Raw genomic sequence first — 27,429 nt, forward strand, 5'->3', positions numbered from 1 at the left:
CACCCCGACGTTTTATTTTTCACATCACAGCAACGCTAGAGACTAGAACAGACGTAAATAATCTGGTGTGTGTTGCTCGTGTTTCTTCGTGTTTCTTTGTTACCGTTCTTTGTTTTGAGCTCCTCGTACTGCTCGACCCTCCAGAGGTTTTCCTCTCGCTCCTCCTCCAGCGCCGTGATGCGACTTCGCAGGGCCGTCAGCTGCGGGGGGGCGTCTCCAGCCTGACAACCACGAAGTAAAGATTGTGTTTTAAACTTTTCATCAGGAAACTGGGAGGTCTTACATCTCACGACTGCTTCATTTTAGTTTGGGAGAAAACAACAAGTTGTTGAATCTCACCTGACTTTTCTTCAGCTCCTCCTCCAGCTGCCGGATGCGAGACTTGGACCAGGCTTTCATCTTCAAGAACTTGGCCTCCGATCGGCCGGCTTCTTCCGTTTTTTGTTTTACTTGGGCTGTAAAAAAAATTAAAATCGATTCCAGGCGTAACGAGTAAAAATCTAGTTGAAATCAGTGACAACGAAACAAACACGAGCGTCACATGTTTTATCCGACACCTGAGAAATAACCAACTCCTGAATTCACGCTCCCAAACAACAGGGGGCAGCGAACTACCAGAAGGTTGTGGCGTTCCACCCCAATCACAAGAAACAAGAGAAGAACGAACCTTCCAGCTCAGCTACTCTTTGGACGGAGGCCGACTCGGCCCCCGAGGCCTCCTGCACAGCAGGGGGCGCTGCGACCACCGAGGCCCTGCGCAGCTCCTCAAGCTGGTCCAGGAGGTCCTGCTGGGCTCGGTCCATCTCTGACCGGTGCTGTTCGGCCATCCGCTGCGCCTCCGCCTGCTGCTTCTCCATCAGGTCGCGGAGCTGCGCTCGCATCACGTGTTTCTCTGCCTCCATCTTGGATTCCAGGCTCTCTCGCTCCACCTGCAGCCGCCGCAGCCGCTCAGTCAGATCCTGAGGGGAGAAGAGACGATGACCGATCGAGTGATTTCATTCTGAACATAGATCAAGATGTTTTCAGTGAAGAGACGTCTCTCCTGACCTTTATCTGTCCGTCCCGTCCGTCCACCTCCGCCTGCAGGACGTCGATGACCTGGGTTTTACCCAGAAGAACCTCCTCCTTCTCATGGAGCTTCTGCTTCAGAGCTTTCAACAGCTGAGGAGATGATGAGATGTGAAACATCAAAACTTTCACATTGTACCAACAGATCATTGATTAAACATAAGGGAAATTTAAATAGTTGGCCGAATACCAAATACAGTTTATCATAGTTTTATATTTATAAATATTTATTAAACACTGAACTTTTTTTTGACATTCCAGCATACATTATACCAACAAAGCAAAATATAACTTAAAACAAATTATTAAAATTAAATATTTTCATTTGCCCCCATTATAAATTAAATATTTTTATTTGCCCCCCAGAAATAAAACATTTTTTTGTTGTTTTTTGTCCATTTCATTCTTAGTATAATTTTTTATCAATTACTTTATTAATTTATAAGTTGATTTAATTCCTTTCTATATATATATACATACACACATACATTTGCATATATTTTTTGTGGAAAATGTTGTACATGCGAGCACTGTATCACCTAAATAAAAATGTAAATTAATATATCTACTGTCTTTTCACTTATTCGTCCGAACACCGAAAGTGCTTTTTTGTTGTTGTTATTTTCGACCAAATCATTTCATTTGCTGAACACTCAACACTGTGATGAGTTATTATAGAGTAATGTGACCACTGCGGTAACTCGACGGTGGTCCTTCACTCTGATTGGTTTTAGAAATGAGTGACGTCACTACCTGCTCCAGGTCGGCGCTGGCGTCAGACTTGGCTGCGAGTCTGAAGAGCTCCTGCTCGTGCGTCTGGTTTATCTCCACCAGCTGCTGGTCTTTCTCAATGATGATGTCTTTGAACGTCTGGATCTACAAACACAAGACACAAGTCGTCAGACTCGAGATCCACCGACGTCGGTGTTGAATGGACACAGGAAACGTGAATCGTGAAAACCTACGTTCTGTTTGTACATGTTCTCCTTCTGGGCGTACTGCTCCTTCTCCGTGACCAGCAGCTCCTTCAGACTGTCCGTCTGCTCCTGCAGCAAACTGTAGCGCTCGTCGGCCTCGCCCACCTTCCTGGTCAGATTCTGCAGCAGCAGCTGCAGCTCCTGCGCTGCCGCACCGTCCTCCGCCACCTGAAGGGGGAGCAGCACAGCTGAGCACAAACACATACAATATGACTCAGAGAAGAAGAACGCAGCTTCTGCCATTATTCCTGTACGACCTTTTGCACGACGGGCTGATCTCCGGCCGACGCCGTCTGCAGGTGGACGATGTACGCCTCCTTCTCCTCCAGTTTCCGGTCCTTCTCCGTCAGCATTGTGTCCATCTCCTCCCCACGCTGCCGCTGGGACTCCACCTCCTTCCGCTAGATGAGAAATGAGTCGTGAATTTTCGGTTTTTAAAATAAAATGAATAGAAACTATCCATACGTAGAAGCCTATTTGAGATTAAACCTCATGGACCAGAACCACAAATCAAGAAAGAAAGTCTCAGCTTGTTGTTAGAACAAAAACAAAACTATCAGAGGGAAAAATCCTGGCTGGGTCCCGGACACACCGAGAGGAGACGTTTACTGAATTTGACTTAGAATTGTTCCTTTACCTACAGCTGATGCCAACTTATGGGCATAACTTAATAAAAATAAAAATGTTATAAGCCTATATCGGCCGTTCATAAAGATTCCACTGAGCTCCTGAGGAGGAGGATGAATCCGAGGCCTGAAGAAACGTTACCTTGTTGTCCAGCTCATTGTCTCTTTGTACGAGCTGCTGTTCTAGTTCCTCCACTTTCTTCTTCAGCAGGACGATCTTCCCTCGACTGGCGTGTTCCTCCGACGAGCCCTGGGAGAAAAAAACATACGAATATCACAAGGCATCATATCGCTCTGTGTCTGCTGGTTGGAAGATGTTTTTACTTTTTAACAAATGAGGCACAACAAAATCCATCCTCCCTCCCTCCCTCCATCCGTGCCTCGTACCTTCCTGCCGTGCGTCGGCGTTCCCTGACCTCCCTGTTGCGTCTTCAGCTCCTCCAGCTGCGTCGAGAGCGACGTCACCTTCGCCTTGTTCTGGAGACGCAGCTTCGACAGTTTGGCCTCAGACGCCTCCTTCTCCACCTGCGTCACGGAACCACACGACACACGACACGTCATCCATCCGATTCATTTCATTAACTGTGTTGCATTTCCTTGGAGATGGTCTCTGTCAGTCAAACACATTTGAACGGAGGCAGCAACAGTTGTCGAGGACGACGAGACCAAAGAAAAGCGAACAGCATCAAGGTGCCACTCTGTCTCGTTTACTCAGGGATTATCTTTTACTTCACTTTTCTGTGTGTGTGTATATACACACATCCGATTTGACTCATGACGTCGTCTTCTTGCAGAAGAATGAGGTCAAAGTTCACGCACTGCGATCAAAGATGGTGACCTATCAACCACCTGGACATACTAGAGCCAACTCTGAGGTCATAGGTAATATACCACATTTGACCTTTCAAGGTAAAAGGTCAAGGTTACAGCAAAAAATTATTTGAATCATCATAACTTGGGACATTGCAAAAAGAATTTGCCGTAGTAATGTGTCCTCATCAGCCCGACTGGTTCAACTTGATGATGACATCATAAAAAAAGATCTGTCATCTCTGATCGACGCGTTGCCACGGTTTCTACTACCGCCACAAACAGGAAGTGATTCTGTGACACATGGTGGTTTATAAAGCGTAGTAGAGTTTTAATGTTTATCATTTACTCTAAATCTCACATTCCTTTGTCTTCACGGTGTCGTGGACTTTGACTCGGATGTTTAATCTTTAACCACATCAGTGGTTTTAACTGGACCATCTCACAGCAGCAGCTTCTGCAGCAGAAAAAAGTATTTACGACGACTCATGTGACTGACGATGCCGGACTCATTCAGACGGGAGGAGGAGGAGGAGGAGGAGGAGGAGTCAACGCTGCTGTGAGGGGCGAGAGGAAAACTGTATATAAAGCAGCACATGTTTTAATGCCAATAAGATGCCAACTATGGTTATAGACAAGAAGCAAAAACAAAAACAGGGAGAGTTACTGTGCATAAATACTAGGGATACACCGAAATGAAAATTGTTGCTCACAACCAAAATCAAAAATAATGAAACACGTTGCCGAAGGCCGAGTACGTATTATTTTATTTTATTTTCAGTTTTACATGTATTTTACCATTTTTCCCAGTTTGCATTAATTAAACAGCCTCAATGTGCATTTAACTTTTTAGTCATGTTTTTTTAAGGGAAAAATATTAAATATCAAATCAATAATTTATAAATATTTGTTAAACACTCAAGTTTTGAGTTTTTTTTACATCCCAGCAGAATTATACAAACAAAGCAAAAATAAAACTTAAAATAGATAAAATTAGCTAAACTAAATATTTTTTATTAGAATTAGAATTTTTTTAAACTTTTTAATAAAATGTCATACTTCCCATGTGATATAACAAAGCCAGAGAGGTGAAAGCGTCTTCTCACCTTCAGCTGCTCGTCTTTGGAGCGGAGTGTCGCATCCTTTTCCCGGATCATCTCCTTCAGCTGAGCGACGAGCTGCTCCGTTTGGTTCAGTCGCTCCGACAGTTCCTCTGCAGCGAGTTCTCCGACGACGCCGCCAGCAGCAGCAGCAGCATCTCGGCGGGGAGAGCCAGGGCCCTGAGGAGGAGACGGAGGGAGTTAGTGAGTTTGAGGCACAATATTTAAACAGTCGTGAACGATTTGAGCAGATTTATCGGATGTGACGAGTCTGTAGAGTGAAGAGAGGACGGAGCTGCAGCAGTTTGTTCCCCCTCACAGGAAGTGTCCGACTCAACGCTCTGCACTCAGCACTTCACCTAATTCCACTTTATCTGGACGCTGCAGAGCTTTTCACCGAGCGCTGACTGGAGCCAAACGCTCCCTCAGAGGCAGCTTTCTGATTATTATGAGTTTTTAATTTTAGTGGTGAGAAATGTGACGACGGATCAAAGTGTGAAAATGTTTTTCTTTACGTTTCTGACGTGTTGTAAATAACAAATGAGGCAGATGTTTGATTTGTTAGATAAGATCCTGATGACGACAGTGTCACACACACAAATTGATGATGATGATATAACTGCTAAAGCAATGGGATAAAAAAAAAAAAAACTTACTGCAGACCCTGGCGCTCCCTCTTCACCGGAAAGCCACTTCAGCATGATGTCACGTTAGACCTGAAACACACACACACACACACCCACACACACACACACACACACACACACACACACCACACACACACACACACACACACACACACACACACACACACACACACACACACACACACACACACACACAGTTAACATATTATTCAGTGTAGAATGATCTCGATAAAGATATCGATAGTTAAAAAGAATTCTGATAACAACACAAATATATATAAAAAAGAATGATTCCTAAGATGTTATCAAATTTTATGACAAAAGAAATGTAACTGACGCTTGATATTTTACAGTTTAACCATAAAGTCTATTCAAAAAGAAAACAAATAAAATCAAATGGAACTTGAATGAAAAAATCTTTAGTCATCACAAATGGCGACCATTGTTTATTCTGTCAAAATAAACGTTTTCATATCAACAAACATAAACGCCGACACTCATATTTCTGTTCAAGGCTCATATCGTTCGATTTCCATCTTTCCGACTGATAAAATCGGCCGAGTCAGAATCTTCTTGTTTCTTTCGGATGAAATTCTTCAACTCTGCCCGTCGTGGATTTAAACATCTGAACGATTCTCGTTTTGACTTAAAGAACTTTGACAGTGTGAGCTGGCGGCTCGGAGAGAAACCTTCCAGGAACGTTTGGATTCTGCACCAAACGGACAGTTTCTCGACAAGCGCTCATCCAAGGACTCACTCACCTGTGACCTCTGACCTGTCACAGGTCAGAGGTCACAGGTGAGTGAGTCCTGCTGCAACAACGACATCCAGTCGGTCCCACGTGACGCAGGAGGAGAAATCAGGTCAAACTGGTTCTAGTCGTCGCACCAGTGTCCTCCACACGTCAGAGGAGGAGACCTGTTGTGCTTCCTGCTTCACAACATGACGTTATTATTATCCATATTCATATTCATATTATTATTATTGAATGATGACAACTGGTCAGAACGTGACGCCGACTTTCGGGCGAGTTATTAAATGATTTGAAACTCTGATGATTGATTCAGAGATGATAACTCTGTGCACACGCACACGCGCACGCGCACATCCCTAACCTACACGCACAGCCCCTCTGACTTCGCCACTGGAAGTTGTCCGGATTTGACAGTTAGCTACGATGCTAGCCAGCTAGCCGGCTCCTCCACCTGCTCCGTGGAGCCGCAGAGGCCTCGCCCTCGCCCCGGCAGCAGGCCTCGGGGCTGGGTCGGGTCGGGGTCGGGCCTCCGCAGGTCTTCCGTTTGATTCAACGAACTGCGACCTGCTGTTAATCGAGCTCGACAACTTTATCTCGCCAGCTACATGTAGCTACATGCTAACGCAGCTAGCCACCGACCTGCACCCTCAACCCGGTAACGTGACGCTTCTTTTTTTAAGTGTTTTACCGGATTCACGGCGTCACGCGGGATCCATCTTCGTCCGAACCGGATCCCGTCAAATCACATTTCAATTCCACTCGGCGACAAGAAGGTGCAAACGGGACCGAGAGAAGATGAACATCGGTCACGTTTGTCAACAAGAAGTCAGCCGTCAAGAGGAGGAGGGGAGTGCGCCTGCGCGGAACTTGGCAAGTTCCGGAAGTAACTGAACGGTGCACTATTATTTTTCGTACGATTACCGATAATTAACTTGCGCTACGGAAGAAAACACGGTGTGAAAACTTCGTGGATGTGAAGAGACCGGACAGAAATATGTGAAATTATCTTAATCTAATTATGTGCTTTAAGGAAGAGGACGAATGCGTATCAAAGAGGGAACAAACACCAAGATAATGGCCCGTGTGTGATTTCCTGGTTTAGTTCCGACAGCCTTTGGGATATGGAGGACGGAACATGCCTTAATAATAAATAAAGGAATACATAAATAAATGTAGAAATAGATCAATAAATAAATAAATACAAAATAAATCAAAGTAGGCAAACAAAAAAATTGAAATAAATTTAAAGAATTATTAATTATTTTATTTATTTATTTATACATTTATTTCAGCATTTATTTATTAGTAAGTCATGTTCCGTCCTCCATGATATGATGACCTCTTCCTCTCTTAAAATACTTAATTCATTTGATTGATTGATTGATTGATTGATTGATTTTTATTCATCTCGAACCATCAACAACAACAACTAAAAAATCAGATAAAAACACAAAGATAAAACACAAACAGATGAATCACTCTGATTCCATCAGGGAACAAAACAAGGATGTGTTGCAGAAGGAGCAGACAGAAGCATAGTGCTTATATAGTCCTGCCCCAACTTTACCCCCTCAAGGTTTGGGGTCCTCTGGACAGTTTAATAACATTCAAATATTTAAAAAATAGTGGTACGTATTGAGCTAAGTCTTATGGTGAGTATATTAGACTCGCTGACACTGACCGAGGCGCAGCGGCTGCCTCGTTGCGACCCTGTGGGATCTACAGTATGGATTTAGTCTGTCTTGCTAATCTTAGGCTTTAAGGCTCTTTGCCTAAGGACATGATATAATTTAGCTTCACGCCCCTCCCCCCCTTCCCTCTGACAGCCACAACCACTCACACATACAGTATTGCATGTATGTGTGCACCTAAACCATACGAGTTGGACAAGAATAAGATCGGACTCGATGTCCTGTCAAAACATGTGTGCAGGTTGTTTTACAGCTCAGTAAAAAACGAATGGAAACCAGTGGAAGGCAGGAAAAATATGTAAAGATTTTGCATTGAAATATGAGTTATAGTTGCAGCAGTCTAAATGTCATGAAACAATATGTGTGACTGTCATTGGTGTCACTGTGAAGCCAAAGTTTATCACATCGCTCAGTAAAGAGTCTTAAAGGCTGAGAACGGTAAGTCAGACTAAATCCTAAAGCTTCCATATGGTTTTCCTCCATAGTCGAGAGACGAAACACAGAAACACCACAACGTGTGCTCTTTTTTATTTTCAACTGAACTGTTGAGGATGTTACAGTTTTTACAATAAAGCAGCTGAAACTTTGTTGTATATCGTCTCCCAGCACTTTGAAATAAAAACCCCAGGATGTCTTCAGTCGTGACATGAGGTCGTGGCTTCTCTCCCAAAACCAGGTGACGATGAAGATCCAGGCTGCATTTCCACTAAAGACTGTACGTAAAAATGGACGTGCGTATTCTCAGTACTGACCAGCAGAGGGCGACTCTATGAGAACATGACTCTACTTCTGATTGATCCATGACGTCAGTAATCCTTTTCCTGGCGAGTTTATGGTTCAAGTCTTCTTCAATACACGATGTTCATTTACAGTCAAACAGACCATAAAGCACTGGATGTGTTGGGGGGCGTGGATACAGCCTGATTGACGGCTGGTACCGTCCAACCGGAGCATGGTCGCAGGTGTAGGTGGAAAAGCTCTCAATTTGACCACACCCTCTGCTCCTCCAAATATGGTCACTTCTGGGGTTTTTTAAAACAAGATGGAGCTGGTCAAAATGCTAGACTCAAGGCTTCAAAATGGCCGCTCACAAGACAACGGGTGACGTCACGGCGGGTTGAAACTTGGTTTCCACTCAGTCCAGTGATTTTGAGAGATTATCCAGAATCTCCCTCAGATCAAATGACATGACGCAGATTATTTCATCGGATTTTCGTCACAAAACGGGAGAGAACATTTCTGTGGGTAAACAAGAGGCGAGCTCATCGCTGAAGGCCACCAGGGGGCGTGTCTAAAGGAGCATGGGGCACCACCACCACGGACCACCCTGTCTCCGCCACCGTCCCTCCCATCGCCATCGGACTAGAGTCAACGCCAGTTTTCACGTGACGCCGCGTGCGTTAGAATCGCCCAGATGTTTCCCGTGGATTTAGGATTTGTTCTGCTGCTCGATGAACCAATCGCAGGGTCCGATGTCCAGTTTGAGCTGATCCATCACCCACGGGTCCTTTTCAGCCCCCTCGATAAATTCCTCCAAAGAAATCTGACCTGGACAATTCACAGGAGGAACAAGAGAGAGAAGAAACACACGGTTCAGATCAGACCAGAACTGGACTCTGTGAATCCACGACGAGGTCCCACTCACTGTCTTTGTTCATGTCCACCAGTTCAAATATTCGGCTGCAGATGTCGTCGATGTTCTCCGAGACGTCCGGATCGTTGTGCCTCTTGATCTTGTTGATGATCTGAAAAGAAGGAACAGGTTGAAGTCTCGATTGACTCATTTAAACATTTCTGACCTTTGGAAAACTTCAGTTATTGTTTTTGTAAGAAACTGAATAATTGTACGTGTTCAAGTGAATGAGTTTATGATTCTGGTTCAGTATCTCCAGAGGTAGAAATGTGAGAACTTCCCAACTTAGGTTTAAAGAGTAACTTTGGATTTGAAACTAAAACATTATCAGGGGCCACATTATTAACAGAAGTTACAGTTATTCGCTGTAAATAAATTATTGCAGCCAGTATGCTTTATGATGAGAGCTAATGAATTCTGTAGTTCTGAGTTCTTTTTTATGAGGTCACAGTGACCTGACCTTTGACCTTTGACCACCAAATTTCACTCTGCGTCTTTGAGTCAAAGTACATGTTTACACCAAATCTGGAGAAATTCCCTCCCGGCGTTCCCGAAATGTCACGTTCACGAGACTGGGACAGACTGACAGAATTTGATAAATGTTAATAAGTGATTTCTGGATTTTTCAGTTTTCTGTTGAAGATGGACGATTGGCAGTTTTCTTATATGATCACACTTCTGATATAACAAGCATCTAATCCTCAGAAATGCTGTGCCTGTAGTTCAGAGGACATTTGAGACAAGACAAAAGCATAGAGATGAATTTTAAATCGTCCTAAAAGAGTCCAGTCAAGTTTTGATCATGATGTGAATATACCCACTTTGATGAGGTGTCGCACTTCCTGTCGGTCCAAACAGCCGTTTCCGTCTCTGTCATAAACTTTGAAAGACCATTTGAGTTTGTCCTCCAGTTTCCCGCGAAGGACGAGATGCACGGCTGCCACGTACTCCATGAAGTCGATGTGTCCGTCCTGCAGAGGGGAAAGAAACAGAGGATGGAACAGATTCCATCAGTCCAACCACATCCAGGAGGCAACACGCAAATATTCAACTTTTATTGTTTCATCATCGCGGCTGAATGAAAGTTGAACAAACGTCGCGTCACCTTGTTTGCGTCGAAGGATCGAAACACGTTCTCCATGTACGCGGACTCTTCCTCTGTGGAGTTGCTGCCGACGCCGAAGATCCTCTTGAATTCGTGCAGGTGCAGATTTCCACTCGGACACTCGGTGGCGAACTTGCGGTAGAGTTCCTGGATGTTCTGAAGAGACACTTCCTTGTCCGCGGCTCCCTGTGCCTGGCCCATCATTTAGAATTTAAACTTCTCTAAAAGAAAGAGCAACGGAACTGCGTTGATGAATCCACACTGAAGTTGTCAGACATCCTTCATCTCTGTGCAGCCTGTTTCCAGAGACCTGTGGACAAATCCAATAAGTGTCCGTGATCTTCTCCAAATCCGTCCAGTCACTTATTTTCCCTTTACTCCTTCAATCTTTGTACAGAATTCTTCTCTAATCTGACAAAGCCACTGAGGAGAATTCCCTTCTCCACTGAGCTCTGATGAATTCACCTGTGAGCCACAGATCCGTCTGAAGAAGAAGAGCGGATTGGACCAATCCAGACTAAAGGACGGCACAGGGCTCTCAGCCAGATTAAAAACCAGGACCACGTCACAATCCAGCCTTGAGCGTGGTCGTCAGTCAAACAGCTGATCCCCCTCGGGTCACCTGACCTGCCTGACCTGCCGGGGGAGGGGCCACACACGCACACACACCGTACAGCGGCGTCCATCTGCCCCCCAATCAGACACTCACAGTTCTGTGATAATGTTGTGATGTCATCATGACGTCATAATACCATGAGGATGAATCAGAATCACAGGTTCACAGACGAGGAATTGACTGTTATTAAGGTGCGAAGCAGTCAGTCGACATATATACACCAAAAATACACAGAGAAGAGAAAAATAAAAAATATTTTTACATGTATATTAAAATAAAATGGACACTATTTACAATAAATGGAGAATGATTGGTTGATCAAAATAAACTCTTGATCGTGTCTCTAATGTAATCGATTGCAAAGGTTACTGCGTTAATACACTGCATGTCGTCAGTTCCTGACTTCACAGTGACATCACGATGAAGTCATTCCTACCATATGATCATAAACATTTTGGAACTTTATAAGCTTCAGGTCGTGTCTTTTGTCCTATAGGAGGCAAAAATACTTAGAGAGAGAAAAAGCTTTTTTGAACCATGCATGACGTCACAGGATGGGAAATCATCCTGAATGTAAGATTGATTATCTCTCTGTTATCTCGGAAGATGTGTATTTTGGACCATGCTTTTGTTGATCTTGACCTTTGACCACAGACACACACGCACACGCACACGCACACGCACACGCACACGCACACGCACACACACATCAGAGTTGATTCTGAATTTTCTCTCAGAATATCACCTCCACCAGCTTTTTTATTATTTATCATAAAACGTGGTCGGGATTGTTTTTGATTATATTGTACGATGTTTCAAAGTCGCTCGACTCAGATCGTTCACCTGAACTGAGGCCAGGACTGAAGCTTGGACTCTGAGTCTCTGAGGATTCTTTTTGAAGCCAATTCACAGGAAGGACCAGGACCTTTCTGACTCAGGCGCCTCCTGGTGGCACAGTTCAAAAAGACACCAGAGCTCAACACTTCACAACACGTGTGAACAAAATCTGTTTTAATAACAAAATAAATTCATCTGAAACAAATACAACATTTTTCTTTTCTTCAGATTATAAAACAACAACAGTCAATATACTGCATCACTCTAAAGTGACCACATGTAAGTCTGGGGTCATTCAATATTTTGACTGTTTGTCAACTGATTCATCTTGTTACTGAACCTTTGGTTCTGAACCTTTGTGGCTCCTGACGTCTTACACACATTGGTGTGGGCGACCTGTCCGTCCAGGACAAACCCCGCCCCTCTGTCAACGTCAGCTGGGATTGTCTCCAGCTCCCAGCCCCTCAGAGGACGAGCGGAATAGATCCTGGGTGATGGACGAATCTACATATAAACCAGCCTCGCCACCGGCAGCAGCTTGAACAGTAACATGCTGCTCACACGCTGAAGCTAAGACTCTTAGACTGTTGAGTGGCCCTTTGTCCTAAATGTACTGAGACAGAGACAGAGACAGAGCGTTTCTATGGAGACAGTCAGTCAGTCTGTTTGATGACCATATTATTGTGAGATAAATACACTCAGAGACACCATGCACTGACCACCTGTTGATCTGTGTCACGAACCACAAATCTCCTCAATATATTGAGCTCCTGTAATAAACATCCACGGTCTCCGTCTTCCTGATCCACTGAATCAAGTTTTCATATAATCTATACAATGTACATTTTTTAACATAAGTGTAATGATACTTTTAGTGAAGTTAAGTGTGTGACTACTTCCGATTATCATTTACTAAGCTTCAGTTTGACTCTCACCGCCTCATCAACCTCGTTTCCAGATGCAGGCAGCTGTTGTCTGTGACACGTCTGATGTCCAGATGTGTCCAGATGTGTCCAGATGTGTCCAGATGTGTCCAGCACTAAACGGGGCGATAGCTGCTGAAGAAAGTGGAACATCATCCGGGGGCAGATTTTGAATTATGGGCCTTAAAAACCCTTGAAAAACAATTTCAAACAAACGTCGGTGTCGCTCTGTTCGCAAACACATTTGTTCCAACAACTTCATATTGTGTTTTAAATAGTTTTGTTGCCAAAAAAACGAATGAATGCTGCTTTAATAATGAAATATAAAACATTTTAAACCACCACAACTGAGTAAAACCATATATATGCACAATATAATGTTTTATATATTTGTACTTTGTCATAGCGTCATCACTCTCAAACTGTGAGTAGAAAACATTTGACCATGTTAATAAAATGTAAATGTTTGAATCCTCTTTAGTTAAATGTCTGAACCAATATGGAAAAATATGCAATAAGAAAAACACTGTTTGTATATTACATATACATATATGTACAATAAGTGAGTGTAGTGATTTGAAGAAAACACTATGTGAGTATTGTGTCTCCAGAGACGGAGACGTGGCTCGATGCCGACTCGGACCACACGACCAGCGACGACTCTGGAACCTTTGGACCGGAGTCAAACTGCAGCTGTGAAGAAGTTCACTGCAGCTGCGAGTCGCAGGAGCTCGTTTCAGAGCGAAGAGGCCTCACACACCAAAGACACGTGGGCGGTGAACCGACGCCAGCGGGTCACGGTAATCTGCCACAGTTCTGCAGGACCCAGCCGGTGACGTTGACGTCGAGCTTCAGCATGTTCATGACCCACTCATCCTGCTGAGCTCCCTCCATGAACTCTGACAAGGAGATCTGACCTGTTGAAACACAAAAGAAAACCATCCACACCGATAATGATGTCTTTATATACAGTCAGCGATCGTCTGTATATACAGTCACTGATCGTCTTCATATACAGTCACTGATCGTCTGTATATACAGTCACTGATCGCCTTCATATACAGTCACTGATCGTCTGTATATACAGTCACTGATCGTCTTCATATACAGTCACTGATCGTCTTTATATACAGTCAGTGATCGTCTGTATATACAGTCACTGATCGTCTTCATATACAGTCACTGATCGTCTTCATATACAGTCACTGATCGTCTTTATATACAGTCACTGGTCTTTTTTATATTCAGTCACTGATGTTCACTTTTGTCTAAGTGTTTCTCTACGCTCTACTTCTTACCGTCCTGATTCTGGTCGACCAAATCAAAGATCCTGTCACAGATATCAGACGGAGTCATGCTGACGTCGCTCGTCGGGAGCTTGATTTTGTAAATTATCTGTGTGACATGAAGGAAAACGTGTCGGGAATCAAGTTCAACAAACTTCATCGCGTTCAGGCTTCAACACCGTCACCGAGCGGCTCGGGACGAATCAACAAGATGAAAAATAAAAAACTGAACAAACCTCTAATGTAACTTCTTGCAGCAGTGTTTTTATTTTCCTTCTATATAAAACATCACTGGAACAAACCTTCCCTAATCTTATACCTTGTCAGGCAAAGTGTCATGTGGACAGTGGGACTCATGTTATTCCTCATGAAGAGGCTTACTGTAACTGTACAGAGTGAAGTTAAAAACAGATCCTCTAATACCCTGAGGCCCTGCAGGTCGCGACCTACGGCCCTGTCCCATACAAGAACACTGTAATCTGCCTTCAGAGGATTGGTTGTTATGAAACATGGACACTTTGATCATTTTCTGCTGCCACATCATCTGAACATCCCACCACACGAACACGTACTGTACAAACTACAGAAGAGACCATGTGTGACAGCTGCTTCTCACCCGTATGATCCGCTGCACCTCCTGCCGGTCCAACCTCCCGTTGCCGTCCTTGTCGTACATCTTGAACGACCACTTGAGTCGGTCTTCCAGGTTCCCCCGGAGGAGCAGGTGAAGCGCCGCCACGTACTCCAGGAAATCCAGCGCATTGTCCTGAAGACGAATCACAATGGGGATTGTAAATCTGATTCTGTGATGACGACCTGTTGTTTGTGTGTGTTTTTGTCTTTTTTACCCGGTTGGTGTCAAAGGAGTGGAACACCGTCTCGATGTAGAGCGACTCCTCTGCGGAGCTGCTCGGGACCCCGAAGATCCTCCTCAGCTCGTGGAGGTGCAGCGCGCCGCTCGGACACTCCTTCATGAAGACGATGCACAGCTCCTGGATCTGAGCCAGACCCATCTCCTCGTTGTGGCTTCCCTCTTGTCCCATGGTCCTCTGCTCATTACACAAACCCCCAGACTCTGGAGGTAGAAGGTGTAATGAGACGGTCTTGTCTGCAGATGTTCTGTTATCTGAGGCTTCTGTCTCCAGGCCAACGCTGCTGCCTCACGCTCCGATCGCACTGGACTACATAAGGAGCTTTTGTCCCGTGAGCAGGCGGAGCGAGGGGAGGGCAGCCATAGGTCAGTCGCCACCGACCCGCTGGTCACATGATCTTTAGTCAGCGAGGCGTCGTCCAAGTAGGTCTGAGGATCATCTGCCAATGTTGTTGGTACCGGGCGCCAAGCGCAGAGATCGCTGACACTGAGGCGTCCACTTGGCTGTGAAGTAGGCAGAGTCAATTCAACCAGCTGAGTGTGTGTGTGTGTGTGTGTGTGTGTTTCAGGAGTTGATTAAACGTGTCACTGTGGATCTGTGTGGAGCTGCCACACTGAAGGATCTGCCAGCAGCTTGTCAGGCCGGTGTGAGGGATGACGAGCAGACCGGTGTTTATTAATGACGCATAATAAGTAATTCAAGAAACTTTTGAGAACCGTTCAGAATAATTTCATCCTTTTTCGACTCATTTTGAAGCTGCAACTCAAAGGCAGAGCTGGACAGTGTTGGATGCTGCGTAATAACGTTGGTCTCCTGCATCACGTCAGCTCCTGACGGGAGAAATGTATCTCTACGATTCACCTCCACCTGTATCAGACATGGCTTGATCCAGTACTTCATAGACTACGTTATTCTAATGACAGGCTAGCAAGAACATATCCATCTGTTAATCCATTATGTCCATGTAGGTCCAGTTTCACTTGGCCACTAACTGCCATTTTTGGAATACCACCAGTGGAAATACAAAGTGCAAATGAATAGAAAAAAGCAAAGGCATTTGGAAGCCTCATTGCACGTCGATTGAAGATGGATGAATGAAGTTCTGTCCCTGCTTCCACTCCAGAAAATAAGACATACAGTAAATGTGTCTCCTAATTACTACGATAAGGTCTCCATTCATTAACAGATTCAAAAGTCTTTCAAGCAGTAGAGGGTGAGGATGGAGGCTGGCGACGTCGAGCACTTAGGTGGAGGAGCAGGAGCGAGGCAGCGTCAGTTCCAGGACTTACACCTGGAACAGCCTGCCTCAGAAACTGAGGCAAAACGATCCGAGAGGCTTCTGGAAAATCACCAACAAGATCTGAACAAAGTCATAGAAGAAACTGTCCGAGTGTTTAACCACCGTCAAGACAAAACAACCTGGCGACAAGGAGTCACAGCTTTAAGTCAGGAGACAACGAACCTGACCAGGAACAGGTGAGCAGCCCAGAGAGGAACTCAGGAAGACACGCCCCCGACACACAGCCGAGCCACGACATCAACTTCATGTTTGGGCGCCCCCCAATGCTCAAACCCAGAGAAATCTGTTATTTGGTTCAAACTCACAGTCCATCAGTGTTTCAGAGGAGTGTGAGAGACTATGGTGGGTCAGCAGTCAGGGGTCAGGGATCAGGGGTCAGAGGTCAGGGGTCAGGGGTCATGCTCCCCCGAGGAACTTTTTGTCCATTTTAAAGTTAAATAAATCAATCTGGTGAACTTTTACATGAATATAGGAGGCTCGATCTATAAGAACTTGATACTGTACCAGTCAACAATAAAAAATAAACACATGAATGATGATCACCACCATTAATATATGTGTTGTATGGACACTGACCCCCCCCCCCCATACTGTTACATCACAGAGGGAAGGGTAGCTTCTTTTGAAAACATCATTATTTGTAAAATTCTGTCTGTTTTATGATTTTCCTTTAATTTCCACCCATTCCGGCCCATTTCAAGCACTGCAGTATAGAAAATAAGTAAATCCATTGAACTACACAAACCTGACGGAGTCACCTGGCCCAACACTGACCTCTAGTGGCCGTGCACATAGCTACAGCTAGAGGTCTGCGCCCGTCAGAAGGTGAATATACTGTAAGTACCATCAGTTCTTGAAGTACAGTAGAGATCTGAGTGTCTCTGTCCGACAGAGGTGAGGTGTCGTACAGTCAGTGCTCACCTGGAACCAGCGTGAGAGTTTACACAAGGAGGAAGAATGAAGACAGAATAAAATACACTAAAATAGACTTTATTATATATATATTAACACAGATAGATAGATAGATGGATAGATAGATAGATAGATGGATAGATAGATAGATAGATGGATAGATAGATGATAAATAGATAGATAGATAGATAGATAGATAGATAGATAGATAGATAGATAGATGGATAGAGAGATAGATAGATGGATAGAGAGATAGATAGATAGATAGATAGATAGATAGATAGATAGATAGATGGATAGATAGATAGATAGATGGATAGATGGATAGATAGATAGATAGATGGATAGATAGATGATAGATAGATAGATATTCACAATACATTGGAGGTCATCTACAGCTTTAAGCGAAGGACTTGTTGGTTCTCTGAACCCGAGCCGCGGTACAGTGTGCTACACTTTTACACGGGCGCTGGGCTGCAGAAACACTTCCTGGTGTCGTTCACATGTACTGAAACACAATGTCGAGCTCGGACAGTTGCTAAAGGTGACTGGTGAGGTGACGGGACGAGCGTCATTCCCGGGGGGCTGCTGTCCCAAGAGTCATTGGTCCTCCTCTCAGAGACAATCCCCCTCTCCACTCATGATGGTTTCCGATATCCGGCGTCCGGCTCCACAAACATAAAATGTGGGAGAATCTGTGAGGAAGGCAAAAGCTGCTGGAAACGCAGCCACCGGGAACAAAAGCGTTTCCTTTTCGTCCAGGAGGTCTAGACGATGCCAAACTGGGCCAGGTCGCTCAGCTCCATGTCTCCGAACGCCTCCCAGGGACAGACGACCTCCACACCTGCAGCAGAGGACGGAGGAGCGATGTTCAGGCGGCTCATGTCCTACATGAGAATCTACTGTATCAGTTAGTGTGCTGATCAATTATTACCTCCCAGGCCGTCCATTCCCGGGACGTCATCAAACCTGCGGACAGACAGACGTTACAGTCGTGATTAACCCTCTGCAGACCAGTTTCCTTCTCTCTCTCTCTGGTTCACTCGTCTCGTCACTCACCCCTTCTGTCCGGCTTTAGGGGCTTTGCTCTTGAACTGCCGGACCTCCTTCTGCTTGAACTTGGGGGGCGCGGCCTTGTTGCCTCCAGGTGCTGCCACTGCTGCGTTCATTTCTGCGAGCACGACAAAGATCTATATACTTAATGTTCCCTCCACTCACATTTAAAAGTATATTAAAATAATCAGCTATGCCTCATATTTTGTTAAACATTGTTTACCCTATATTATTATTTAATATATATAATATTGATGATATACAAACAACACAGACCCCAGATTCTTACTGCTAATGCTAACCCTAACTGTCTGCTGACACCTGCCATCCTCTTGTGGATGCTAACATGCTAATGCTAACCATTTGCTGACACTCCTGTCATCCTCTCGTGGATGCTTGCTGCTAACGCTAACGCTAACTGTCTGGGGACACCTGCCATCCTCTCGTGGATGCTAACTGCTAATGCTAACGCCTGCTGACACATGCCGCCCCCCCATGATGCTAATTGCTAATGCTAACGCTAACTGTCTGCTGACACACCTGTCGTCCTCTCGTGGATGCAAATGCTAACGCTAACTGTCTGCTGACACACCTGTCATCCTCTCATGATGCTAACTGCTAATGCTAACGCTAACTGTCTGCTGATATTTGTCATCCTCTCATGATGCTAACTGCAAATGCTAACGCTAACTGTCTGCTGACACACCTGTCCTCCTCTCATGATTCGCTGCCTCTGCTGCTCTGGAAGTTTCTGGCTTCTTCACCTCACATTTTCATATGGACACGATTGGTTTTCTGTATTTGTGACCAAATCTATCTTGAACAAGATTCTTTTGAATTTCAAATGTCAGAGAAGTGAAACAGAGGAATGTGAAAACACCAGATACAAGTCGCTGTAGTCGATGTCAGACATGTTGGAGGACAGAGACAGAAAAGAAACACACTTTTTTGAGTTGAGGGACTTTAAGATATTAAAAGGAACAAAAAAATTAAGTTCAGATGAATATTTTGAAATGTTTTCCTCCTGACGCCTCCAAGTTCACCTGCTCAGCTCCGTCCTTGACTGATCCACTTCACCTGAACGACTTAACTTGAAGACGGGATGAGATGATTATATTTACTTTAAGCTGTCAGGTATGTTGGACGTAACGAGCTCAAGATGTTCTTATAATAATTGAGCTGTGGAACGACAGTGTGAGAGTTTGGAATGTGGCCGTTGAGTTGACACATCAGTCTTTATGCTAAGCTAAGCTAACTGTCCCCTCGTGTGGCCGATCTTTTCCCGTAACGCTCGACAGGGAGAAAACATACTTCTTCTCAAAACTATAATTTCTAAAGAAATTTAAATAACGTAAAGCAGCAATTTACCATCACGTCAATCGTGCTTTCAGCCATGAAATGACATTATAATAATAATAATGATAATAATAATGATAATAATAATGATAATAATAATGATGATGATTATGATTATGATGATGATGGAAGAATGTGTGGTGGTCTAATAGGCCCAAATATGTCAAGACACTTCCAGTGACTGATACTGAAGCTGTCCACCGGTTACAGGTATTTAAGTTAAGTTAATTAATTCATGGATTATAAAGACGGACTCGTCCACAACGTCTGCTTCAGTCGACATCAAGTCCAATTTCACAGCAACACATTTAAACCAAAGTCCAACATGTATTATAATAGATTTCTGTACATGAAGCTGATCAGCTACAGTTTCTCACCTGCAGGTTCGGTTGGTTCGGGTTCGGAGACGCGAAGCTGCTGAGGAAGAAGAAGAAGAAGAAGGAAGGAGTGCAAAACAAAGAGGAGCTTCTCTTTCTTCTTGCAGTCCCTCTGTCCCGTCGCTTCCTGCCGCAGTCGCAGCGTTTATATACCTGTGGTGTGGTCACACACACACACACACACACACACACACACACACACACACACACACAAAGCCCTTAATGGAGATGAGATGGTGTATTATTATCAGGGATCAGCTTATGAGCGTGAGAACAGCCCGTACAGAACCCCCCCCCCCCCCCCCCCCCCCCCCCCCGAGGTGAGGGCCTGAGGTAACTGCTCGTCGCCACAGGTCCTGGGGAACGACAGGAGAACGATAAAGATGTGAACGAGAAGATCGCTCGATCACAATCCATCACCAAATCTCTCACACTCACTAAATGTGTCCGGTGGTTTTCATGAATTATTCTCTGTGAAATCAGTTTGTCTCTGTTTCATCCTTCCACCAGGTTTACTGGGAATCTGCTCAGGAGCTTTTCATCCTGTTGACGGACGAAACAAAATAAGTTCAGAGGGAAAAATCTGTATTTTGGTGAAGGTGTTAATAACTCGTAGACATCTGAAACGTAGTTTTCAATAAAGGAACGAACGACGAAGGAACTATATTAAATATTAGGTTATTTATATTATCCACTGTGTCAAATCCTAAATTTGAACCTAACGAGGAACTGAACTGTCCAATAAATGTAGTGGAGGAGAAAATATACAATATTTAAAAGTAGCATAAAATGGAATTACTCAAATGAAGTAGAAATACTTCAGTAAATAAAGTAAATATTAATTTCAGGAAACCTGAACAAGACTGTAAATAAGATTTTTCTCAGATTTTGAAACAAACTTAAGAAGCTCATCGTCTGTTTGCTCTGACGCCGCAGCACAGATGATTAGCTCAGACTAGTTCAGACTGGATTAGAACTCAGAGGCACAGAGGCGACGCCCCGAAACGTCCAGTGATGGAAAAGAACCAAAACCAACAAAGAAGAAACACTGATTCAGACGAGCAGCATCACTGACACGGTAAGAGCTCAGATTGGATTACACCTGTTGACCTGGATTATGAGGTGTGTGTGTGTGTGTGTGTGTGTGTGTGTGTGTTACTCAACCAGTAGAGGTGGAGGCCTGTTGAGTCCACAGCAGAGATTCCATCCATCATCTGTATCCTCTGAGTGTTTATTTTGACAGATGCCTCGTTGATAAAAGTACAACTAGAGAACGAGGATTTAAACAATCCATTTTTTTGCTATTTTTCATTTACACAGGTGAAATGGAAGCGCAGTCGTGTAGCTCCGCCTTCCTGAATGAACGCGCGCTCCCGCGGCCAGGGACACACTTTCTGATGGGGATATTTACATTGGCATGACAACGGCAGGCAGGAAGTCCGCTGCAGACCAGGCAGGTTAGTCTTAACTCCGTGGTCTCGGTTCGGTTCGTCACATCTCGTCTCAGCCGTGGTCGCGAAGGTGCGGGTGTCCTCCGTCAGCAGCGTGGGGCGACATCACGAGCTACATCCTCCTCAATGGGAGTACGTCAGAGCCGCCGCCATGTTGGATCGTACGTCAGAGCCGCCGCCATGTTGGATCGTACGTCAGAGCCGCCGCCATGTTGGATCGTACGTCACAGCCGCCGCCATGTTGGATCGTACGTCACATCTGCCGCCATGTTGGATCGTACGTCACATCCGCCGCCATGTTGGATCGTACGTCACATCCGCCGCCATGTTGGATCGTTCGTCACAGCCGCCGCCATGTTGGATCGTACGTCACATCCGCCGCCATGTTGGATCGTTCGTCAGAGCCGGCGCCACGTTGGATCGGATAAAGTACGAATATAAACGCGGGAGCTGCAGTTTGTCTGAACACAATCGTCTTTAGGTTTATTTTGTTTGTTTTAAAACAGAGCAGACAAGTAAAGACACGTTTGTCTCATCAGATATTATACTCTATATTGTTTATGGAATCATAATGTATGTTTAATGTTCTCTCCAGACTTATGATTTGGAGATGATTCGTATACGTGTGTACATGTGTTTATATACATATTGTTTTTACTGCACATGTACTGTACCTATGAGTCATGTTTTATCCAAACCACTGCACATTCTCACCTCTTTAACGCTTTGTATATAATTATAGTTATTTGAAGTCTTTTAAAAGTTTGTTTCTATTTTTACTGTATATTTTGTTGCTGTATTTTATTATCTAGCTCTTCCCTGATGCCTTTGACTCTTGCTGCTGCTGTGACAAGTGAATTTCTTAAATGTGGGATTATTAAAGTCTCATTTGAACTTTTTATTTCCTGTTGAAAAAATAACCTCAACTGTCAAAATTACAATTCAGACGGGGAAAAAAAATCCGGTATCACATCAATAATGCTCAGGAATTAAAGTTCTGCATTGCGACTTCAAATTTCTATCAATCAGATTCCAGAGAAGCCATGTTTGGGATCAGTTTAATTAAAATATGATTTTAACTTTCGAGGAAGCGAAACCCAGAACTGTCTACATGATCACAGATTCTGTCGTGTCATGTACTCGTCACGTCAGTAGGTGGCGCTGCGACACAGTGACCAGAGTATTGAGTGAAAGTTCAGATTCATGGACTTGAGTATTGAATTAAGAACTGACGTGAACCTCTGCTTCGTCTGAGCTTGATCTGAAGTCACGATGCGTTAATATTCTATTGGTCTGAGATATAAATTATTAACAAACTTTATTTAACAAGTGATGAATAAAAATAAAAAAACAAGCAAAAATACTTTTTTTTAAATATCAGTGGCATCAGCATTTATTTTATTCCAAAGACAGTCAACACACACACACACACACACACACACACACACACCTCATGTTTTTCTCCCAGTCCACGTCCTGCTGTAGAAACAGAGAAATTGCCGTGGTCGTGATTTTTTTTCTTTCTGTTTATTTGACTTTGCATTAATCAAAATCTCCAAAACGTTTTTCACCAGAGAGTGAAACTGAGTTCTTCTTCACTCTCACAAACACGAGGCTGTAAAAACAGAACCAGGATGCTAACACACGGTTCAGTTGACGTACGGTGACGTGTTCCGGCTCCTCCTACTCCACGACACCGGCGACGCTGAGGTAAAGCTCGGTGGCGGGCGGCGGGGCGGCGTGGTCGCCGTGCGGACCGACGGTCTGCTGGATGAACTGCTGCAGGTTACACTGTCTCAGCTCCTTGTTCAGCTCCTCGATCAGCTGCCGTCTGTCCTGGAGGACGAGCAGAGCATTCCGTCAGCAACAAGCTGCGCCTGCCTGAGACACCACGTGTCGCAGGCTCGGAGGCGTTCGCAGAGCCAATGTTCTCGTCGCCTCACACCAACATTTTCTTTTCCCAATGTCGCTATAAAGTCCTGAGTTTGTTGGAGTTGAGACTCGCTCCAGTCGTCTCCACGTTCAGATAAAATCAACCGTGTTTGACATTATCGTACGTGAACAACCAATAGGTGTAGAGAAACACGCGCTGCGACATCGCAGGGAGACACGGACGAAGCCTCGGACGCCGCAGTTTCCAAACCACCTGGTGGTTTGGAAACTGCGGCGTCCGAGGCTTCGTCCGTGTCTCCGTGCGATGTCGCAGCGCGTGTTCCCGTCGTCTCCACTTTCCATGTTGGCGTTTTTCTGTACAAACCATCGCGTGACGTATTATCTTTGGGTCTTCGCAGATAGATGTCGTACATGTGTCTCTGCATCTACGTGTCAACTGACGAACACTCAGATCAGATCCCCGGGACACGGACGGTAGAACAGGTTTAAATGTGTGGTACCATAGATTTTCCCTCAGACACTTTTCTATTGGTCAGTGCGGCAGAGTTGGGCGTCGACCCAGGAAGGAAGTGAGCTGACGGAGCGTCCTACCTGCAGCGTGTCCCCTGCAGCTCGGAGCTCCTCCTGCGTCTCGGACACTGTCGCGTCCAGCCGGTCTCCCTGCTGCAGGCGGTGTCGGAGCTCCTGCCTCAGGGGCCTCAGGGTCTCCTGCTGCTGCCGGGCCGCTGCCCTCGAGCTCCGTCTGTGGGCCGCCGGTCGTACGTCGTGCTCCAGATGAGCAGAACGGGCTCGCAGCTCCTCCGTCTCGTGGCTGTGATCGTCCACCGACGAGAGCGTCTGGCGCAGACGTCTGCGCAAATCTGTTGACGGCAGCGTTCACGTTTTCAGAAGTGTACGAAGACAGTCGGTGGGAAACGTGGGACAGATTCGAAGACGTACCTTGTTCTCTGTCCGTCTCCGCCTGTAACTCCGCCTCCCAGCGTGCCGTGTGCACCAGCTCGGCCTCGTTCTCCCTCAGCCGCCGCTCCAGTTCCTGCAGTTCCTCCGTCCGGACCGGAGTCGGACTCGGGGCCGTGGCGGAGCAGCTCTCCTGCTCCCACACGTGTGTCTCCCTCTGCAGACAGTGAAGCTGAAGCTCCAGCTCTTGCAGCCTCCTCTGTTGCTGCAGAACCCGCCCGAACACCTCCTCTTTGGAGGGGTCCACAGGGTTGGTCGCGTCCACGAGCGAGACGGGGGAAGCCCGTGGTTCTGGTGAGGCCCCGGGCGACGCAGCCCGGGCCTTGTTCGGTTGAGACCCATGGGAAAAAGCTGAGGGACCCAGATTGAAAGTGAGGGACTTGTGAGGCTTCCTGTGTTTGAGGGGCCCCGGTTCTGGAGGTCTGTGAAGACGTCGCTCTGTGGTCGGTGTGTCTTCTTGTCCCACACCGAGACTTGGGCCGGTCCTCCGCAGAATGAACTGCACCTCTGTAGCCAGTTGTCCCAGCTGGGACAGACACTGCAGAGGACGTTCGTCAGCAACCAGCTGTCTCTCGCTCCCTCGTAGCTTTAACGCGAGGATGTAACGACCCGTCTGACCTGTAGGGTGAGGAGTACACAACGAGTTGATATTTAACAGTATATATATAACAGTCTTATGTCTGATCGATTTATCACTTGGCCGTTTATCATGTCTTATATTTTATTAGTAAAGAATATTACGTTTATTTTCTTAATTCAAGTTTTATATGTTTGATTGTATTTGTGTTTTCTTTTTATTTGTAGTTATTTAAAGTTTAAAATATCAAACCTCAATGATATTTCTTTGTCATAAGAGTTTGATAACGGCATCTTAGGAATCATTGCCAATTTATAATATATATATATATATATATATATATATATATCAAATGATTTGACCTATTTTTTACTCCCTAATATCTGCATCGGCATCAGTCCGGCTCTTAAGAGTTTAAACTCTAAAAACTTTATATTTGTGGTATTGCAGTACACTAAAATACTTTCAAGTCTCCACCAGATTGTACAGTGCGCCCCACAAAACAAAACTGTCGGAGAAAAGTTAACGAAGTTCCGATGACGTTGCTGTGAGGATTTATCTCACTTGGAGCATTAACACGCTCCGCAAACCGTCAGGTAGATATTCCAGGGTCGTCGTATCCTCCGGGGAGCACGAATGCTAAAATTTGCCATCGTCCGAAAGGGAAAGGGAAGAGTGTGTTTTATCAGGGTGTGTGCGTGTTGAATATGGAGGAACTCACCAGTGGCTTGTGCGAGAGCTATCACCACGTCCTGACAGGAAGTGTCTATCGATAGGCCGCACACCACTCTGACCACACCCTCCACCCACACCTTCAGCTCCATCACTGACAGTCAGCGGCCTGCAGGGGGACACAAGAACACACGACACCACGTGAGCATCAAACCTCATGGTCAATACATGAAGAATTCTGGTGGCGAGCTCGTTGTGTGCATTTTACTTGCACAGTTTGAACGTTCGTTCCAATTCTTGATCAACGTTAATTGAAATCCTGTCAGGACCAAAGGCCACAAACACTCCTGTCATCTGTGATGTCATCATGGTTCCTGTCATCTGTGATGTCATCGCATATGACAGGAAGTGAATCCTCTCAGAATCCCACCTTGTGATTTTTTGCATGTCTTTTTAAAAGTATCAACAGTGCAAATGTACTCTTATGAATTAAAGTCCAGAATCAAAACTGTACTTTGTACTTTGTACTGTAAGTTTCAGAGGACCTTGATCTTTCAGAAGGGTTTAACTTCTGGTTCAACTTGAGGTTTAACTTCTGGTTTAACTTCTGGTTCAACTTCTGGTTCAACTCAAGGTTTTACTTTTGGTTTAACTTGAAGTTAAACTTCTGGTTCAACTTGAAGTTCAACTCTCAAGGTTTAACTTCTGGTTTAACTTCTGTTTAACTTGAGGTTTAACTTGAGGTTTAACTTGTAGTTCAAATTCTGTTTAACTTGAGGTTTAACTTCTGGTTCAACTTCTGGTTCAACTCAAGGTTTTACTTTTGGTTTAACTTGAAGTTTAACTTCTGGTTTAACTTGAAGTTTAACTTCTGGTTCAACTTGAAGTTCAACTCTCAAGGTTTAACTTCTGGTTTAACTTCTGTTTAACTTGAGGTTTAACTTGAGGTTTAACTTGTAGTTCAAATTCTGTTTAACTTGAGGTTTAACTTCTGGTTCAACTTCTGGTTCAACTCAAGGTTTTACTTTTGGTTTAACTTGAAGTTTAACTTCTGGTTTAACTTGAAGTTTAACTTCTGGTTCAACTTGAAGTTCAACTCTCAAGGTTTAACTTGAGGTTTAACTTCTGGTTTAACTTCTGTTTAACTTGAGGTTTAACTCTGGTTTAAATTCTGTTTTACCTTCAGGTTTAACTTGAGGTTTAACTTGAGGTTTAACTTGAAGTTTAACTTCTGGTTTAACTTGAGGTTTAACTTGAAGTGTAACTCCTGGTTCAACTCAAGGTTTAACTTCTGGTTTAACTCCTGGTTCAACTCAAGGTTTAACTTCTGGTTTACCTTCGGGTTTTCTGTCCTACCAAGCTGGTTCTCTTCTAACTGGGTCAAATCCTCGTGGTAACTGATGCTGAGCAGCTGAGCTTCTCCGGAGCAGGTGAAGTTCCAGATAAGAGATCAAAGCTAGTCAGCAGTCCAACTACCGACCAATCAGATTCTACAGGATCCAAAGAGTTTAGAGTAGAGAGAATTAATGCAGATCAATAGATATTAATAGACGAGTGTGCACTCGGTTTTAAAAAGACAAAGAGAGTTTATCTCATTAATATTAGAGCTTCATTTGAATTCGATAAAGATGTGGAACAGCAGTGAACACTTCAATCACACATTTACTTCTTCTCTCCTCTGCTTCAGCAGAAATATTCTCTCAGTAGTAAACTTGATCACTTCCTGTATTTATTTAAATGATATTTTTTAGCCCGAGTGGTTCTTTTCTCTTTTAGTGGTTTGATCATATTGTTTTCACCATCACTTTGTAGAAAGTCACTTTTACACGTCGCTTCAACCAAATCGACCTGCAGGGGTCAGCGTTTCTTCTACGTATCATATTAAAACCTTTATTCATGGTTCCGACGATGTCGCTCGTGATTAGCGCCTCTTTCA

General features: G+C 44.6%; 5 protein-coding genes across 8 annotated transcripts in view; all 5 read right to left on the reverse strand.

Moving 5' to 3' along the window:
* Positions 1 to 6,827, reverse strand: part of LOC118302945 (golgin subfamily B member 1-like) — a 28,881-nt gene extending 22,054 nt beyond the window's left edge. The window contains exons 1-12 of the mRNA XM_047331719.1: positions 6,671 to 6,827; positions 5,238 to 5,297; positions 4,588 to 4,761; positions 3,059 to 3,196; positions 2,814 to 2,921; positions 2,303 to 2,446; positions 2,034 to 2,213; positions 1,822 to 1,944; positions 1,048 to 1,161; positions 668 to 959; positions 340 to 455; positions 104 to 221 (exon numbers count right to left, since the gene is read on the reverse strand). Of these exons, the coding sequence (XP_047187675.1) occupies positions 104 to 221; positions 340 to 455; positions 668 to 959; positions 1,048 to 1,161; positions 1,822 to 1,944; positions 2,034 to 2,213; positions 2,303 to 2,446; positions 2,814 to 2,921; positions 3,059 to 3,196; positions 4,588 to 4,761; positions 5,238 to 5,282 (1,552 nt within the window). The 5' untranslated portion in view covers positions 5,283 to 5,297; positions 6,671 to 6,827. The remainder of the gene's footprint in view (positions 1 to 103; positions 222 to 339; positions 456 to 667; positions 960 to 1,047; positions 1,162 to 1,821; positions 1,945 to 2,033; positions 2,214 to 2,302; positions 2,447 to 2,813; positions 2,922 to 3,058; positions 3,197 to 4,587; positions 4,762 to 5,237; positions 5,298 to 6,670) is intronic.
* Positions 6,828 to 7,073: 246 nt separating this feature from the next.
* LOC118302943 (guanylyl cyclase-activating protein 2-like) lies at positions 7,074 to 10,896 on the reverse strand. Its single transcript, XM_035629496.2, has 4 exons — positions 10,412 to 10,896; positions 10,128 to 10,277; positions 9,319 to 9,418; positions 7,074 to 9,221 (listed from the first exon to the last, which is right to left on the reverse strand). The coding sequence occupies exons 1-4, from the start codon at positions 10,613 to 10,615 to the stop codon at positions 9,103 to 9,105; spliced, it is 573 nt and encodes a 190-aa protein (XP_035485389.1). The 5' UTR covers positions 10,616 to 10,896; the 3' UTR covers positions 7,074 to 9,102.
* Positions 10,897 to 12,048: 1,152 nt separating this feature from the next.
* On the reverse strand, positions 12,049 to 15,261 carry guca1g (guanylate cyclase activator 1g). Its single transcript, XM_035629497.1, has 4 exons — positions 14,922 to 15,261; positions 14,690 to 14,839; positions 14,086 to 14,182; positions 12,049 to 13,704 (listed from the first exon to the last, which is right to left on the reverse strand). The coding sequence occupies exons 1-4, from the start codon at positions 15,114 to 15,116 to the stop codon at positions 13,583 to 13,585; spliced, it is 564 nt and encodes a 187-aa protein (XP_035485390.1). The 5' UTR covers positions 15,117 to 15,261; the 3' UTR covers positions 12,049 to 13,582.
* A 2,141-nt stretch (positions 15,262 to 17,402) lies between these two features.
* On the reverse strand, positions 17,403 to 20,098 carry LOC118302267 (retinal cone rhodopsin-sensitive cGMP 3',5'-cyclic phosphodiesterase subunit gamma-like). 2 transcript variants are annotated; one of them, XM_035628287.2, is made up of 4 exons: positions 19,944 to 20,098; positions 18,217 to 18,328; positions 18,092 to 18,126; positions 17,403 to 18,001 (listed from the first exon to the last, which is right to left on the reverse strand). In XM_035628287.2, the coding sequence occupies exons 2-4, from the start codon at positions 18,324 to 18,326 to the stop codon at positions 17,925 to 17,927; spliced, it is 222 nt and encodes a 73-aa protein (XP_035484180.1). In that variant the 5' UTR covers positions 18,327 to 18,328; positions 19,944 to 20,098; the 3' UTR covers positions 17,403 to 17,924. The 2 variants fall into 2 exon arrangements, with proteins under 2 accessions (XP_035484180.1, XP_035484181.1); XM_035628288.2 differs by having other exon boundaries at positions 18,217 to 18,347; positions 19,944 to 20,095.
* A 2,804-nt stretch (positions 20,099 to 22,902) lies between these two features.
* LOC118301876 (ras association domain-containing protein 7-like) overlaps positions 22,903 to 27,429 on the reverse strand; it is a 6,004-nt gene continuing 1,477 nt past the window's right edge. Inside the window, exons 2-6 of one of the 3 annotated variants that reach the window (XM_035627522.2) lie at positions 26,830 to 26,983; positions 25,543 to 25,662; positions 24,227 to 24,862; positions 23,879 to 24,147; positions 22,903 to 23,230 (exon numbers count right to left, since the gene is read on the reverse strand). In XM_035627522.2, the coding sequence (XP_035483415.1) occupies positions 23,078 to 23,230; positions 23,879 to 24,147; positions 24,227 to 24,862; positions 25,543 to 25,645 (1,161 nt within the window). In that variant the 5' untranslated portion in view covers positions 25,646 to 25,662; positions 26,830 to 26,983 and the 3' untranslated portion in view covers positions 22,903 to 23,077. The remainder of the gene's footprint in view (positions 23,231 to 23,878; positions 24,148 to 24,226; positions 24,863 to 25,542; positions 25,663 to 26,829; positions 26,984 to 27,429) is intronic. The other 2 variants (XM_035627524.2, XM_035627523.2) reach the window with 2 other exon arrangements.

The sequence above is a fragment of the Scophthalmus maximus genome, chromosome 4, assembly GCF_022379125.1.
Source record: "Scophthalmus maximus strain ysfricsl-2021 chromosome 4, ASM2237912v1, whole genome shotgun sequence".
NCBI classification, from domain to species: Eukaryota; Metazoa; Chordata; class Actinopteri; order Pleuronectiformes; family Scophthalmidae; genus Scophthalmus; species Scophthalmus maximus.